The sequence below is a fragment of the Rousettus aegyptiacus genome, unplaced genomic scaffold, assembly GCF_014176215.1.
Source record: "Rousettus aegyptiacus isolate mRouAeg1 unplaced genomic scaffold, mRouAeg1.p scaffold_m13_p_5, whole genome shotgun sequence".
NCBI classification, from domain to species: domain Eukaryota; kingdom Metazoa; phylum Chordata; class Mammalia; order Chiroptera; family Pteropodidae; genus Rousettus; species Rousettus aegyptiacus.
Window position 1 is genome coordinate 24,636,838 of NW_023416308.1, and position 14,519 is coordinate 24,651,356.

The window sequence follows — 14,519 nt, forward strand, 5'->3', positions numbered from 1 at the left end:
GAAGGCAAAAATGAAGCCTATAAAATTGTATTGCTTTTTCCTGAACTGGCTTTTGTGCAGAAAACGTTGCTTTACAGCAGGGTGTATCAACCTTAGCACTACTGACTTTTGGGCCGAGCGATTCTTTGTTGCGGGGGTCATCCTGTGTATTGCGGGATATTAGCAACGTCCACACACTAGATGCCACTAGCACGCCCCAAGCTGCGACAATCAGAACTCCTCAGACATTGCCATTGTCCCCTGCGGTTGAATACTAGTGCTTTAGAGTGACCACCATAGGCAAGAGAGAAGAGAGAGGGTGGGTGCTCAACCCCCAGGAGCCGCAAGAGCTCCCTTGGGAAGCCCCGTGAGCTGGCCCAGGGACCCCAGGCCTAGCTGTAGGCAGTCAGTTTTCTGCATTAGGTGGGGCAATTGCAGTGAACCCTCTGCTTTCCTGTTTAATTTTCTGCTCTCCTCTCTTCCCCCTCCTGTCTTCTCTCCTTCCTTCCAGGCGGGGCTTCATCATGGGCATCTGGAATTCCCATACGTCCGTGGGCAACATCCTGGGCTCCTTGATCGCTGGCATCTGGGTGAGCGGGCAGTGGGGCCTGTCCTTCGTGGTGCCAGGCATCATCACCGCTGCCATGGGCATCGTCACCTTCTTCTTCCTCATTGAGTGTGAGTGAACCTTCCTCCCCACAGAGCCCATAATTCTGAGAGAAGGCAACTGGCTATAGAGGGAAGGTTACTGGTCAAGGAGTTGGAGGACCAGATGTGAGACAAGCAACCTCTCTGAGCCTCAGTTTTCTCATTTGTAAATGGGACTAATAGCATACACTTCCCGGGGTTGCCGAAGGTTTCGATGACAGGTAGTTAGGATGCCTGGCCCCTTGTCGGTGCTTGGCAGATGCTGGCAGAATATGAGGGGGCAGAAGGGAAAGGAGAGGTGGAAAGGATGTTCCATGCATTTGCTGTTCGCATCCGTGTTCCCTGACTCACAGCCTGTGAGCTAGGCCAGGTCGTAGGGCAACTTCGTAGCAAGAGAACGGACGTCTAGGAAGCTTTGGGTGTGGAGACTAGTCCCAGTGAAAGGGGGAGGGCCTGGTCTTCAGAAACCTTCTTAGAAGGTTTTTCTTTTTTAGATCCCGAAGACGTGGACTGCAGCTCCCCTCAGCACCACGTGAGTGGGAGTCCCCAGCCCACTCCCTGCTCTCCTATTCCATCCCCAGACAGAACTGGAGAGTTGGAGGAGAGAGCCCGGAGCCCATAGTTACGTCACAGGCCCAATGTCAGGCCCTTGGGTCGCGTCCGCAACAGCCCAATGGGCCTGCAGGAAGTTAGACTAGTCCAGGAGAGGGATGTGCACCTCTTCCAGCTTGGGAGCCCCTGCCTCTCTTGGGGGTTATCCCCACAGCTGGCAGGGGGTGGAACATAGGTATGCCCACAGCAAGGTCTCATCTCTGTTCAGAGCGGGCCGGAAGCGAACCAGAACTACCCTGAGAACCCTGGGAATAGCCCCTACTGTCACCAGGAGAGCAGCCTTGAGACAACTACCAGATGCTCCAAGGAGCCAAGTGCTCAGCCTGCTGCCATCAGCTTCTTTGGCGCGCTCATGATCCCGGTGAGAAGCTGGGGGCATGAAGGGGAGAGAGAGGCTCTCTAGACTTTTCCATTCGGTATCAGGAGATGGGGATGCCGAGGGTGATCTACGGCTTCCAGAATTTCTTGACAGGAGATGCCGAGGGTAGGTATAAGGGAGGCTCGTCTTGACGCAGCATTAGAACAGCAGGCACGTGGCTTTCGTTGAGAGTGGATGTGCACTTGAAGTGCCCCGTGCGGAGGGGCATGAACAGTGCTGGGGTGGTGCTCAGCCACCCCTGGGGCTGCCCTGGACAAGGATCTCCTGCATTTTTCCCATCATACCCTCTGCTACGCTCCCCAGGGCGTGATCGAGTTCTCCCTGTGTCTGCTCTTTGCCAAGCTGGTCAGCTACACCTTTCTCTACTGGCTTCCCCTCTACATCTTCAATGTGGGTAAGTGCCAGGAGGGGAGGAAGAGGTGAGGAAGGGGTCTCTGGAGGCGGAGAGAATCTGTCATGTGATGCATATGATTCCAGGATATAGGAAGGATCTCTGCTGAGCCTCTCCTAGGGCAAAAGGATATATTTATTTTTTGGTGGGAAGTTGAACCTTTTCTACTAGCCCCGAGACCCTGATTCCAGCCAACTTTCCTCCCCTGGAACTGAGTTGGGGGTTAGGAACTCCAAGCTCTGTTCTGTGATCTTCCCTAACTTCTCCAGCCTTAAGTGTAGGAGAAACGCACCTCCAGCCTCTTTGGCTCATAGATGGGTGGGATTGGTGGGTGCTAGAAAAAGCCTATCTTTTGAATACCTCCTGGAGTCCCCTGAGCCTCCCCCAACCCAAGGAAGAGGCCCGGTGAACCATCCCCAATGCTTGTAGCCTGGCGGTGAACATTGTTCTCCTTTCCCAAGAGGCTGCCCAGAGCCTCATGGGATTCTGCCCTGTGCTGAGTCAGCTGCATTGCCTATCTTGGGCCTACCCTCCCTGCCCTTGCCCCTGTCCAAGGAGGGACAGATAAGGAGAGGTCACTTTTGTGGTTGAAAAGGATGTTTACGTCTACCTGGCCTGAGTCTCTGCTATCTGCTATTTCATAGGCCAGGTGGCTACTCTCTCAGGGAGCAGCCCACCTGCCCTAGCCTCCGAGCCTCAGAGCTCCGTCAGGGCCGAGGCCCCTGACCCCGGCTGCACTGCTTCCTCCAAGACTCATGGGAGGGTAATATACTTGCTCTGAACTGGGCAGCATGGAAATTAGTCAGGGCCAGATTTCAAGCTGTAACTTGCCCCTCAGCTCTATCTGAAACCTCTCTCAAAGATAGAGGGGGAGCCCCAAGGCTGCTTTGTGAACATGGGGACTCTTCTGTGGTCTTGGTGCTGACTTTAGAATATGAGTCAACCTTGCGAGTTGGGCTACAACTCAAGCTTCTGGATAGTCTTTTTCTAATCCTAGGGCAAGGCCCAGAACCCGAAGTCCTCATTTTTCTCTGAGTCTCTTTCCTAGCTCTGTTGATTAGCAGAGATCTCAAATGGATATGAAGACCCTTGGGGGTGCCTACCACTCTGTCGGGGGCAGAGTAGGAGCTGGCTGCTCGAGCTGAGGCTCAGTGAGAGCAGTTGTATCCCTGGGGAGCATGGCCCAGTGGGACAGGGCTTTTGGGTCAGATCCCAGTGCTTTCAAGGGAGGGCTAGTCTGAGAGGTCAAGGCCATCCTGCAGGAGGAGAAGGCAGCATAGGACTGGGGGCCAGAGCGGCCATCCGGTCACAGACTGTTGCAAACTCACCCGTGACCTTGCCCGGTCATTTCCCTGAAAAAGGAGGCTGTGGGCCTGGTCAGGTGCTCTGCTTTATCTAGCTGTGGCACTGCAGAATGTTGGCCCTGAGCCCTCAGGTCTTACCACATATTTGTGTTTTCCACAGCTCACTTTAATGCCAAGGATGCTGGGGACTTGTCTACACTTTTTGATGTTGGTGGCATCATAGGTGAGGCCCTTCCCTGCTCTGCCTCTAGGCTGCACTTTTCTTTAGTGGTGGAGCGTGACCTGGGCCGGTAGCATCAGAGAAAAAAGGGCTCTCGACCAGCTGGGTGGCCCTCGTATTTAGTCTTCCTGTAAACAGTGGGTACATGGAGGGCTTTGGCGGGAGATGCTCTGCTGAGTCTGGATGCCCAGGCCCGGGCTAGTGGTGGGCAGAATGATGGGGCCAAACTTGGGGTACCATGTGGGTAGGAGGCTGTGGTCATGCTTGGGGCAGCAGTGGGTGAGTTGGTTTGTGTTCCAGGCGGCATCCTGGCGGGGCTCATCTCTGACTACACCAATGGCAGGGCCACTACCTGCTGCGTCATGCTGATCTTGGCCGCCCCCATGGTGTGTATAACCTCAGGGCAAAGTGCATGTGCATACGCACACTTGGGCACTTATGCACACGTCTGTCTGTGTGTGTGTGTACATCGCCGTGTGCAGCTCAGGGAGGAGAGGCCAGGGTCCACACAGAAAAGAGACCCGGACTGAGAGTTTCAGAAAGGGATTAGTGACTATTTGGTCACCAGTTGATAAACTTCTTGCCCAAGGAAAGAATAAGAGTTTGGGAAAAGGGAAAGAATAAATCACCATATCTTAGACACCCCCATCCTTGGGACAGTTAGAGACTGAGAAGTCTGGATGTGAGAAGGGGAAGGAGTAAGGTGACCTGTGGGGTTCCGAGGCAGGAGAGGGTTGTTCCAGACTTCTGGGCTCCAGTCTGACAGTGGTGGCCCCTGGGAAGCCTGGGTGTAACTCTGCCTCTCCCCTTCTCTCTCAGCTGTTCCTGTACAACCACTTCGGCCAGAACGGGATTGTCAGCTCCATAGGTGAGGAGATGTTTGCAGGTCCTGCCAGGCACTGGTGGGAGGCACAGGGAAGTGCAGGTTGTCAGCCTGACACAAGGTGGGTGGGTCTCACCTGCCTTGGGGCTGGGGCTGCTCCTGTTCCCTCATCTCTAACAGGCCTGTCTCTCTTACTGCCTCAGTAATGCTGATTGTCTGTGGGGCCCTGGTCAACGGCCCTTATGCGCTCATCACCACTGCTGTTTCAGCTGACCTGGTAAGCAGGGTCACCTCCCTGGAGCCCAGGGGTCCCTTTAGGGGCTTGGACAGGTCCATTTCCCTTCCCTTGGTCTGCAGAGACAAGGTCTTCAAGGTCCTTCAGAATCCACCATTGACCCCCCTTTCCTCTCAATTTCAAGCCCCGACACTGCCTTTCCCATAGTCAGCCCCTCTCCTGTCCCAGAGCTTGGTGCTGCCTCTTGGTTTGGGCACTCACTCTGCTCTCTCTCTCCTCAGGGGACTCACAAGAGCCTGAAGGGCAATGCAAAGGCACTGTCTACCGTCACGGCCATCATCGACGGCACTGGGTCCATAGGTCTGTGACTAGCTTTTGGCTCCTGGCTGCTGAACACTGAGCCTTGTCTTGGGCACACTCCTTGGACTGCTGCCCTCATGTCGGCGGGGGTCCGGGGCCCCTTGGCAGGTGACCTGCTTTGACTCTGTGCTCCGCACAGGTGCAGCTCTGGGGCCTCTGCTGGCCGGGCTCATTTCCCCTACAGGCTGGAACAACGTCTTTTACATGCTCATTTCTGCTGATGTCCTGGCCTGCCTGGTAAGAGTTCTTGGAATACACAGATGGATATTGGCGGGGGGCGCGTGGCGGGAGCTGGGAGGTGGGGGAGTGTCCTGTCTTGCCGGCTAGAACCCTGGAGGTCCAAAACATTGTCCATTAGGTGCCCTGGGACAGCAGCCCTTTTGCTCGGAACCACTTCACCCCCCATGGTGAATAATGCTGTGTGCCCAGCGCTTTCCCCATTTCCAGCCCAGTAGTCACCAGTACTAGAGACTAACCACATGCTCCAGGCTAATGTTTTCCTCCCTTCCCTCTGTGCCTCAAACTCCTCACAGCTCCTCTGCCGGTTGGTGTACAAAGAGATCATGGCTTGGAAGTCGTCCCTGAGCAAAGAGGCGGGGTGAGTCCTCCAGAGAGCTAGAGCCTCACCTCTCGCCTCACTTCAAAACCCACAGTCAGGTGCTCTGCACCCAGTTTCAGCCCAGCTCCAACCCGGTCTTCGGGAACTCACGTGCTCTGTGAACACCCACCCTGCCTCAGCACGGCTAACCTGCCCCCTGTTGTCCCGTGTGTCTCCATAGCTCTTGTCTGGCCCTAACCCACACGCGGTAGTATTTTCCTCAAGTCCCGTGACTTTTGTGAGTATTTTCTTCAAATCCGTGACTGATGTGCCTGCCATCAGAGCGGGACCTGCATGCAAATCCTCTCTCCTTCAGGGTGATTTTTTCAACTTTCTTTTTCTTCTTGGTGGCCAGTTCCAGACTGTCGACCCAAGCAGAGCATGGTGCTTGGAAAGTGTTTTCTAAGAGGCCTGAGCTGCCACCAAGGTGATCAGGGAGATCAGTGGTGCTTCCGATGTACCCCCAGGACAGAGGAGGCAGAGTCCAGGGGTATAGTTTTCCCTCTGAACTCAGACTCTGAGCTGCAGGTGCTCCTAAAGATGAGAAACCAAGGTCATTGGGCCCCTCTGCTTGGGATGTACAGAAAGAAGCTACTACCGATCAAAGCCTCTGGGACAAAACTGAATCAATGTCCACAGCTGGCTGGTGTGCTGCTCTCTGTTGCCCAATGGTGGCGGGTGTGGAAGCTGCATAGATGGGCTGGTGGCGGAGGCCGAGCTGGTGACAGGCTGGGCTACGTGCTCGTGCTTTCTGGTTCTCCTTCTGAGCAGGAGGCTCTTGCTCACGAGGAGCTGGCAGAGCTGCGGACCTGGTCTGGATGGTAACTGTAGGGTCACGGTAACTAGCACACTCTTTGGGGGAGCACTTCCCTTTAAGGAGGGGTCGTCCAGGTTGAGGGGAGAAAAACTGAAAGCGTGGCGTTAATAGTCTGCGCTGCCCTGTCCTGGGGGAGCAGGGGGATTGGACCACTGACTGGTGTCCTTCCACCTGCCTTCCCTGGGCCAGGCCCAAGGGGAGATTGGGGGGCTGGGAGAGGGGAGTGGAGGAAGCGGAAAGAGAGAAGGATGAACACTTAGAAAACATCTGCTCTGTGCTTAGAATAAGCCTGACTTCAGCTACATTAGGTTACCACTCAGCCACCTTGAGAAATAGATATGCTCATTTAGGAGTGAGAGAATGGAGCTCAGGACTGGCAGGACGTGCCCAAGGCTTCAGCTAGTCCCTGGTGTGTGGGGTTTGATCCTTCTCTGAAAGGCCCCTACGTGGGGAGCAGAGTAACTTGCAAGGGCAGAGGGAGCACTGGGCTCGGAACCAGAAATCCCTGGACAGTCCTGACTTCTCTGCTCACCTTTATCTATAAGACCTTGGACATATTCTCTGAATTTCTGCATCCTTATGTGTAAAATGGAGCCACTTATCCCTAAATACCTGACAGGGTTGATCTGAGGCCGAGATGAGATAGAATATGTGATATTGCTTTGTAAAGCTGTCAAATGTGATAAAAAATATATATTAAGTTTTAACATTTAATCTGGCTCTCTATTCCCTGCTGAAGAGGTGAGAAGGAGCCCGGACTATCGAGAACAGGGTTGAAAGGCAGTTATTAAGGGACTCTAGAAACCCGCCTTCCCTGTCCCACCACTGGGGCTGGAGCTTACTAACCTGAGACTCACTCTCTCTTCCTTCACCTCTCTGCTTCTCATGCAGGTATAAAGAAATATGAGGCCTCCATTGGAAGAGAAGCGTGGAGGGCCCCAGTGGGTCCCAAAGTACTCCCCCGGGCAAGACAATTCAAACTGCCACAGACTGCTGAGGCAAAGCCTCCGGACCTAACACCAGCCTGCAGGAATGCTAAGGGACAGGGAGAGAGTCTCCATGGGAAGGGGACAGCCAGGCAGAAGGGATGGGGTCAGGGCTGAATGGTGTCTCCATTTTGCTGAGGGAAAGATCCGTGGAGACTCCTGCTCGTCTGGATTCCAGGACAGAAGGCAGAGGCTCCACAGGACCAAGGCCGGAAAAGGCGTACCCCTCCTTCCCGTGTTAAGTCTGAACCTCTGTAGTCAGCCTGTACCTACCAGTGGGATTCTGACCCTACGTAAGAGCTGCCCAGCCTGTCTTCATCCCTTTGTCCACAAGCCTTTTTTTCTCTCCGTCTGATCCTGTTTCTGACGCCTGACCCATTTGGATTAAAGTATTATTGCTGTAATCTCCACAGCTGGGACTAAGGTGAAGGAAGGAAGTCTCACCCTTGAGCTGAGGCCTGTGCTGCTGCTGTGAGGGCCTCCCCTGCCTCAACCTTGTCCAAGCCCTCTGTGTCCTGAGTGGAAGATGACAGTGTTGTTGGGGCGGAGGGAGCATGGAGGCCATGACTGAAAATGCCAGTGTGTGTTTCGATAAAAATACCAGTGTTTTTTTTTTTTTTAATTAAACTTATTGGGGGTTATATTGGTTAATAAAACTATATAGGTTTCGAGTGTACAAAATACCAGTGTTTGGATAAAGAAGTGCCAGTGGTTACTGAGTGCTCGCTGGATGATAGCGGACACAAAAAAGGACTTATGTCCTGAGCACAGGTGCCAGGGTGACAAGACAGGTTCATTCAGGAGCTTTTACACGTGTGGCTTCCTGGAGCTGTCTGCAGTGGCCTTTTCTCCTTTAGTTCCTGATGTACTGGTCTGTCCACCTCAAATCCTGGAGTGCTCCAAGCCAGCTAGCTCTTGGCATTTCTGTCTGCCCTCTGAAACCACCTGTCAGCACCAAGAGATTTCTTTTGCTGGCTGAGGCTATGCTAGTCCTCATTAGGGCTCCCACGGGTTGTTGGGGGCAGTGTCCCAGGACCTCCAAGTTGTGTGCTGGTCACACTGGTCACTCCCAGAGGAGATGCTCATGACAACACTGATGACACTGATGGCAGTGGGGCAAACCGAGAGCTTAGAGCCCCACGCAAGATATGACCGTTGTATTAACTGGACACTGCGTGGGCCAGCACGTTAGCTGCATACAAACCCCCCAACGCTGAAATAGGTTGTACATGCCCCAACCTTTGGTATTTCCCCGAACTCCCACCTACAGCCCATGGTGACACAATACCTAGGGTGGTGACACATACCTAAGTCCCCAAGTGCTGGATACTCTGGCTTTGAGAGCAGGAGCCAGTCAGAGAGAGACCTCTGGTCCTCAGGCCCCCACAGGGCAGGAGCCAGCCAGAATGCTAAGCTTTAGGCTCAGGATTCAGGGATGCTTTTTTCAAGACGAGAGTCTTGTCTGCCATCATCCCTCACGGGAGCCGCTAGATGGTGCCACAACCCCATGGTAGAGCCCTACGTCAGCTTGAGCTCCCTTCTGCTGTCCCTCAGGGGGACAGAGGAGCCGAGGTTTTTTCACTTGTCAACTGTCTTCTTTCTTTTTGCTGCAGACAGGTCCGGGTCGGAGGGGGGCGGGATATTGTCCCTCTCTGGCACTTTCGAGGTCTTCTCTCCCACAGCTTCACCACTTACTAGCTTTAAGCCTGTTTCCTCATCTAGAAAATAGTAATAGCACTACCTGTGTGAAAGGAGACAAATAGGTAGAAACCGCACCTCCTAACCCCGCCCTCGAGGAGCTTGTCTAGTGGGGATAAGAACGTGACAACGTCTGTAAACGACACAAGTGAAAACACCAGGGGTAGTGACTCAGGTTGGACTTTGCCGTCCACCAGTCCAGCCCTAAGGGATGGCAGGAGGGTGATCCCAGATCCCAACGGCAGTGGGAGGAAGAGATGTGAAAGGCTTATGAAGTAAGGATGAATGGACCTGGGCAATTAGGTTGCTAAGGTAGCGAGGGGAAGTAGAAGAGGAATGAAGGTAAAATGAGTACTTATCAAGCCCTAATGTGACAGGCATAGGGACCGTGAAGTGAGCAGGACACACCTGCTCATGCCAGCAGATTAGTGTGGCCCTAGGAAGAGACAAAAGGCACGTGGGAGCTCAGATCCCGGCCTCGGAAATGAGGACTTGGGCTGTAGGTGGGAGTTCAGGGAAATACCGAAAGTCGAAAGTCGGGGAACCCCAGTCCCGAGACCCGACCTTCCTTGATTGTCTCCCAGGTCCCAGCGTCCTGGCCCCACCTCAGCTCTGGGCACTGACTCTTCCCCAGAGGCCCGGTACCTGCCTTCTCTCTGGGCCTCAGCACTCACTCGGGGCTAATGCAGGAACATTACATTAATTAGTTATTCATTTAATTTAACTTCACATTTGGTCTCAATTAAGCTTAAAGTGTTCTTCCTTATAGATGTTACAATAGCACTTGTAATTAAAAAGCAATAACTCTTTGCATTTCTCCTTTAGCGATCCATTGGGAGGCTGGGCTAGTGAGGGAGCCGGGGAGGAAAGCAGCAATGGAAAGAGAAAGGAGCTCCGGGTAGATCTTAGCACTCTGAGGCTACCACTAAAACTGAAGTTGGGGGAAGGAAATTCTTAGCACTCCATGGGGTTGGGGTGCCAACCCTGAGAACTGGAGAGGGGTACTAGAGATAAAGGGGTGGGCCTTGTATATTAAGGAGTCGGGGTAAAGTGAGGATGGAAGATGTAGGGTGGAAGCGGGCAATCCTTAGAAACGGAAGATGGGGCCATCTTCTCTGTGGTAGGCAGAATGATGCCCTCTCCCCCGAGAGGTCGTATACTAATTCCCAGAACCAGTGACTACATTATCTTACATGGCAAATGAGACCGTGGATGTGATCAAAGACTGTGAGATGGGGAGACTGCCTACCCTGGATTTTCAGGGTGGGGCCGAAGCCATCACACTCCAGAACTGTAAGATAACTTTGTATTGTTCTAAACCAGTGGTCCCCAACCTTTTTGGCACCAGGGACCGGTGCTCCTGTGAGAATTTTATACCTGATGATCTGAAGTAGAGCTGAGGGGTCGATGCTGGCGCTGGGGAGCGGCTGCAAATACAGATGAAGCTTTGCTCGCTGGCTCGCCGCTTACCTTCTGCTATTGCCACCTAGTTCTTAACAGGCCACGGACCCATATGGGTCTGTGGCCCAGGGGTTGGGGGCCCTTGTTCTAAACTGCTAGGTTTGTGGTCATCTGTTACAGCAGCAATAGGAAACTATTCCACGTTTTCAGTGTAAAACTGGAGCAACATCGATTTGAAGACAGGAAAACTGAAGAAATCCCCAAAGATTAAAAAAACAGTGGAGGGATGTCTGGCTAGTGTTCAGGTACCGCATATATGCTACACGGTCACTATCCCGAGAATTCTCGGAGGGCAGGGCCCGGGCTAAGTTACAAACCCGACAGGATAATGAAGACCAGAAAAACAAACTTTCTCATTCTGCGCATGGTGCTGGGCCCTAGTTTTGATCCCCGCTGTGATTTCTTAGGTCCTAGGAAACCGAGACAAAGGTGCATGTTGGAGCAGGGTGAGAGTGCGGGACTTGGAAACACTTTTTTCCTTGAGTTAACAGCAACCGCCATGATCTGCTAGAGACAGAGATCAAGAAACAAACATTCTTGGCGTGTGGCTTTGATTCTTCCACTGGCACCTCTGAAAACCAACCCAAGTATCAAACTAATCAGGTGGACAGTGCTTAGGAGAGATTGCCATGTAAGTCTTTCTTGAAAACTCAATTTAGGAGTTTCCCCATTGGTTAGTATTGCTAAGCAAGGAGAAAAAAAAGTCCAACAGAGCAATAGTTTTCAGTGAGGTCCCACATGGCATTTCACTGTTTTGCTTGGATTCCTGGCCAATCTCTAGGAGTCTAGATTTTCCATTAGACTAAGCTGCTTCTCCTCAGTATTTCTATCAACTGGATTTGAATTACCTGAGCTTGGTCCCTCCTTTTTCTTTGTTTTCATTTTGTGGAGCAACATGGTATATAGTCATTTAGAGTTTAGACTGGAGCCAAACTGCCTGACTTCAGACCTTGACTCCTACTTAACCCCTACCAGAGTGACCGCAAGCAAATCACCTCACCACTCTGTGCCTGTTCCCCACCTGTGAAATGGGGATATTAAGAGTACCTAATTCACAGGGTTGCTATGAGGATTACAGAATACTTACAGAGCACTTAGAAAAATGTGTAGCACGTGATTGTTGAATATAATAAAAACTGTGACTTCAGCATGTGAGGAATGGAATATTCCCAAGTTTTGAGATGGAAACAGAGATCAAAAGTTGAACTCCGTGAACTGTAAAATCCCTTCAGTCCTGCATTTTTTTCCCCTGTGAGGGTGATCAGCACTTCTCTAGATTCATTCTCTTGTGGTTCCGGTTCCCACATCTAGAAACTTGCCCCTACAGAACAACTGCCAAATACTTAAAGGTCTAAGCCAAGAAGTCATGATAAAAGGTTTGTTATTTGTACTGTACTTGAGAACTCTTTAATGAAACTTTTACCTTTTTTTGAATATGGGTTAGGGAAATGGTGGGTACGAATAGCTAAGAAATAGTATTAACCAATGTAAAAATAAGGATCATTTAAAAATGATCTTTAAACTATCTGAAAAATGAGCTATCAGGAACCCTGGTGTCAAGTTTGAGCCCCTCTAACTACCTGTGAAACTTGTAAAATCCCTTCATCTCTGCCTGTTTCTCATCTGTCAAATAATTGCAGCCATTTTCTTTACACATTGAATTAAAATCAAAGTAAAACAAAAACTCTTCAACTGCAGTGGCAATGAGATAGAGTTGATATATAAAAAAAAGTTTATGTCTTAGAGAACAGAACAAGAAATGGATTAATGTTAGAATAAAAACATGTAGAAGTCATTTGGATACTTTCCTCCTGGGATAGAGTTAGGAAGACAGCCTAGACGCCTCAGAGTCTAGTCCTCGGATTGGCTCACTCCACAGGACAAATGCTTTATACCCAATAACGGTGAGAAATGTTATGAACAGCCATGCCGGTGTATGCAGCAGGAGTGAATGGCTCGTAACTAGACATTGGTACGATCATTTTGATGGATTTTTAGATTAAATATCTGATATCATGCATCAGTAGAGAATATTAGCGTTACTTCCATTTCTGTAAGTCGGAAATTTAAAGAACTTGTCAAAAAATTAACTAGTACATTTTGTTGGCTGGAGACTTCTAAAATATAGCACACAGCGTCACCTAGTGGATAGGACAAACGTCTGCACTGTTGGGGGAGGGTGGTGTCCTGCTAATTTAGCTTTTGTCAGGATACAGTTTTAAAAGGCTATGAAATATAGCCTATTTTCTAATGTAGGAGCCCTGATTTACTCTATTTTCCAAACAGTAGGGATCACCATTGCCACAGGATCTCTCTGGATTAGAGAACAGTACAGCACGATCAAAGAATGAATGAGACACTAGATAATTTGTTTCTATTTTAAAGGACAACCTCCAGGAAGGCCACACGCACAAGGGGTGCCGTATCAGACACTGGTTATAGGGGCGCCCATGTAGAACTCAGTGAAATTCATTTTCTGCCGTTTCGGCCTTGTATTTATCCCAACACTGTGGGGTTTGGGGGGCAGTTGGATATGACTACTTTGAGTATGCAAGTAGAAAGTAATTTATCATTCATTTCACCACAGCTGGTAGTTATGGACAGGATCTATGGAAGGCAGCCTGAACTAAAATGCACTTGGTTCTAAGTATGATTTTTGCCCATAACACAGAAGCCTGTCATTTACATCTGTGAAAACAACATCATCAACAAAAATTGGACAGCAGTGATTTTTGGTGAGGAATTTAGTTTCCAACTGTAACACATTTTTCACCACTTGCAGAGTCACCCCAAACTTCTTAGCCATTACACATTGATCTAATAGCTGGACACTTTTGTTGGGTAATAAAAAAGATGGACTCATGGTCAGGAACCTACAAGAGTTTTTCCAGATTTGCTTTTTCAGCAAGTCTCTCAGCAGAAGGTGACAAGTGGCAGCCTGTGCGTTGTTAGGAGTCAGTCTGCCCCGGGCTGGCTCAGCATCTCCGCAGAGACTTGCCAGAGTATGGGGGCTTCAGTGCCGGTGCCCAGAGAGGGGCAACGGTATCACTCTCCTGCTGCCTCAGTATTTCCGATTCTCCTTTTCCCCTCCAGTCCGCTGGGGGCGGGGGATGTTTCTGGTTTCTTTTCTTACCCGAGGGCCCTAGGCCAGATTGAGAAACTATTTCCTTCGAAGCTTTCTCTGACAAAGCCTCATCTGCAAAGTTCTTCCAAACTGAATAAGACACAGTTCAGGGGTAGGGATAACTGCACCTGGCCCTCATTGGCCCATGACTCCCCAAAGCCACCTGTTCTTTCCACTTTTAGTTTAGAGCTTAATCCCCGCTGGGGTGGCAGGACCCTTGCCTTCCTATGACAACAGGATCCAGGAGAGGAAGCGGAGAAGTGGCCCTGACTTCCTCATGCTCCCAATCAAAATTCCACAAAGCTCGAGGTGTTTTCTTTTTAGTTCAAGAGCAGTTCTGGAGTCTGCCATCCCTGGGTCTGCACGCTGGCTGTTATGGGAAGCTTGGGCAAGTTAGTTCATCTCTTTAAGAGATAATTTTTTTCTACTTTAAGATGGGGATGATAATAAATAGATCGCTGTAAAATTAAGTAAATTCTATTTCAAAGGAACTAGTGTACTGATCGTATATACCATGTACTTAAAGTTCTCCTTCCAACTTTTTTCTAGCTCTTAATTTTAAGCCAGAAAATCCTTTTTCAAAAAGCTCTAGGGAATAAGGATGAAACTGCTAAAGTGGAACTGGCCCAAGCCCCTCCATTTAGTGACAGATTTTATTTGGCCTGGGATCTCGGGCAGGTATAAAGTTATATCTAACCCTGGGAATATATATTCCCCATTAGCTTTGGGGAAAGGGCTACAAAGATGAAATAGATGACAATAACCCAAATGGACCCTTATGGTAATTAAATAAGGCACACGAAGTCCCCCAAATCCTGGAAGAAGAATCCAGAGACATAGCAGCAGGACAAACGGCACTTCCACACCTGTCCTCTAATACCTAA

The 14,519-nt window shown here is 50.5% G+C and overlaps 1 protein-coding gene across 1 annotated transcript in view; it reads left to right on the top strand.

Moving 5' to 3' along the window:
* Positions 1–14,478, top strand: part of SLC37A2 (solute carrier family 37 member 2) — a 29,124-nt gene extending 14,646 nt beyond the window's left edge. The window contains exons 7-18 of the mRNA XM_016122645.2: positions 491–657; positions 1,122–1,159; positions 1,448–1,600; positions 1,922–2,012; positions 3,474–3,536; positions 3,834–3,919; positions 4,353–4,401; positions 4,560–4,633; positions 4,873–4,951; positions 5,091–5,188; positions 5,485–5,549; positions 5,731–14,478. Coding sequence (XP_015978131.1) covers positions 491–657; positions 1,122–1,159; positions 1,448–1,600; positions 1,922–2,012; positions 3,474–3,536; positions 3,834–3,919; positions 4,353–4,401; positions 4,560–4,633; positions 4,873–4,951; positions 5,091–5,188; positions 5,485–5,549; positions 5,731–5,761 — 994 coding nt within the window. The 3' untranslated portion in view covers positions 5,762–14,478. The remainder of the gene's footprint in view (positions 1–490; positions 658–1,121; positions 1,160–1,447; positions 1,601–1,921; positions 2,013–3,473; positions 3,537–3,833; positions 3,920–4,352; positions 4,402–4,559; positions 4,634–4,872; positions 4,952–5,090; positions 5,189–5,484; positions 5,550–5,730) is intronic.
* Positions 14,479–14,519: the final 41 nt, after the last annotated feature.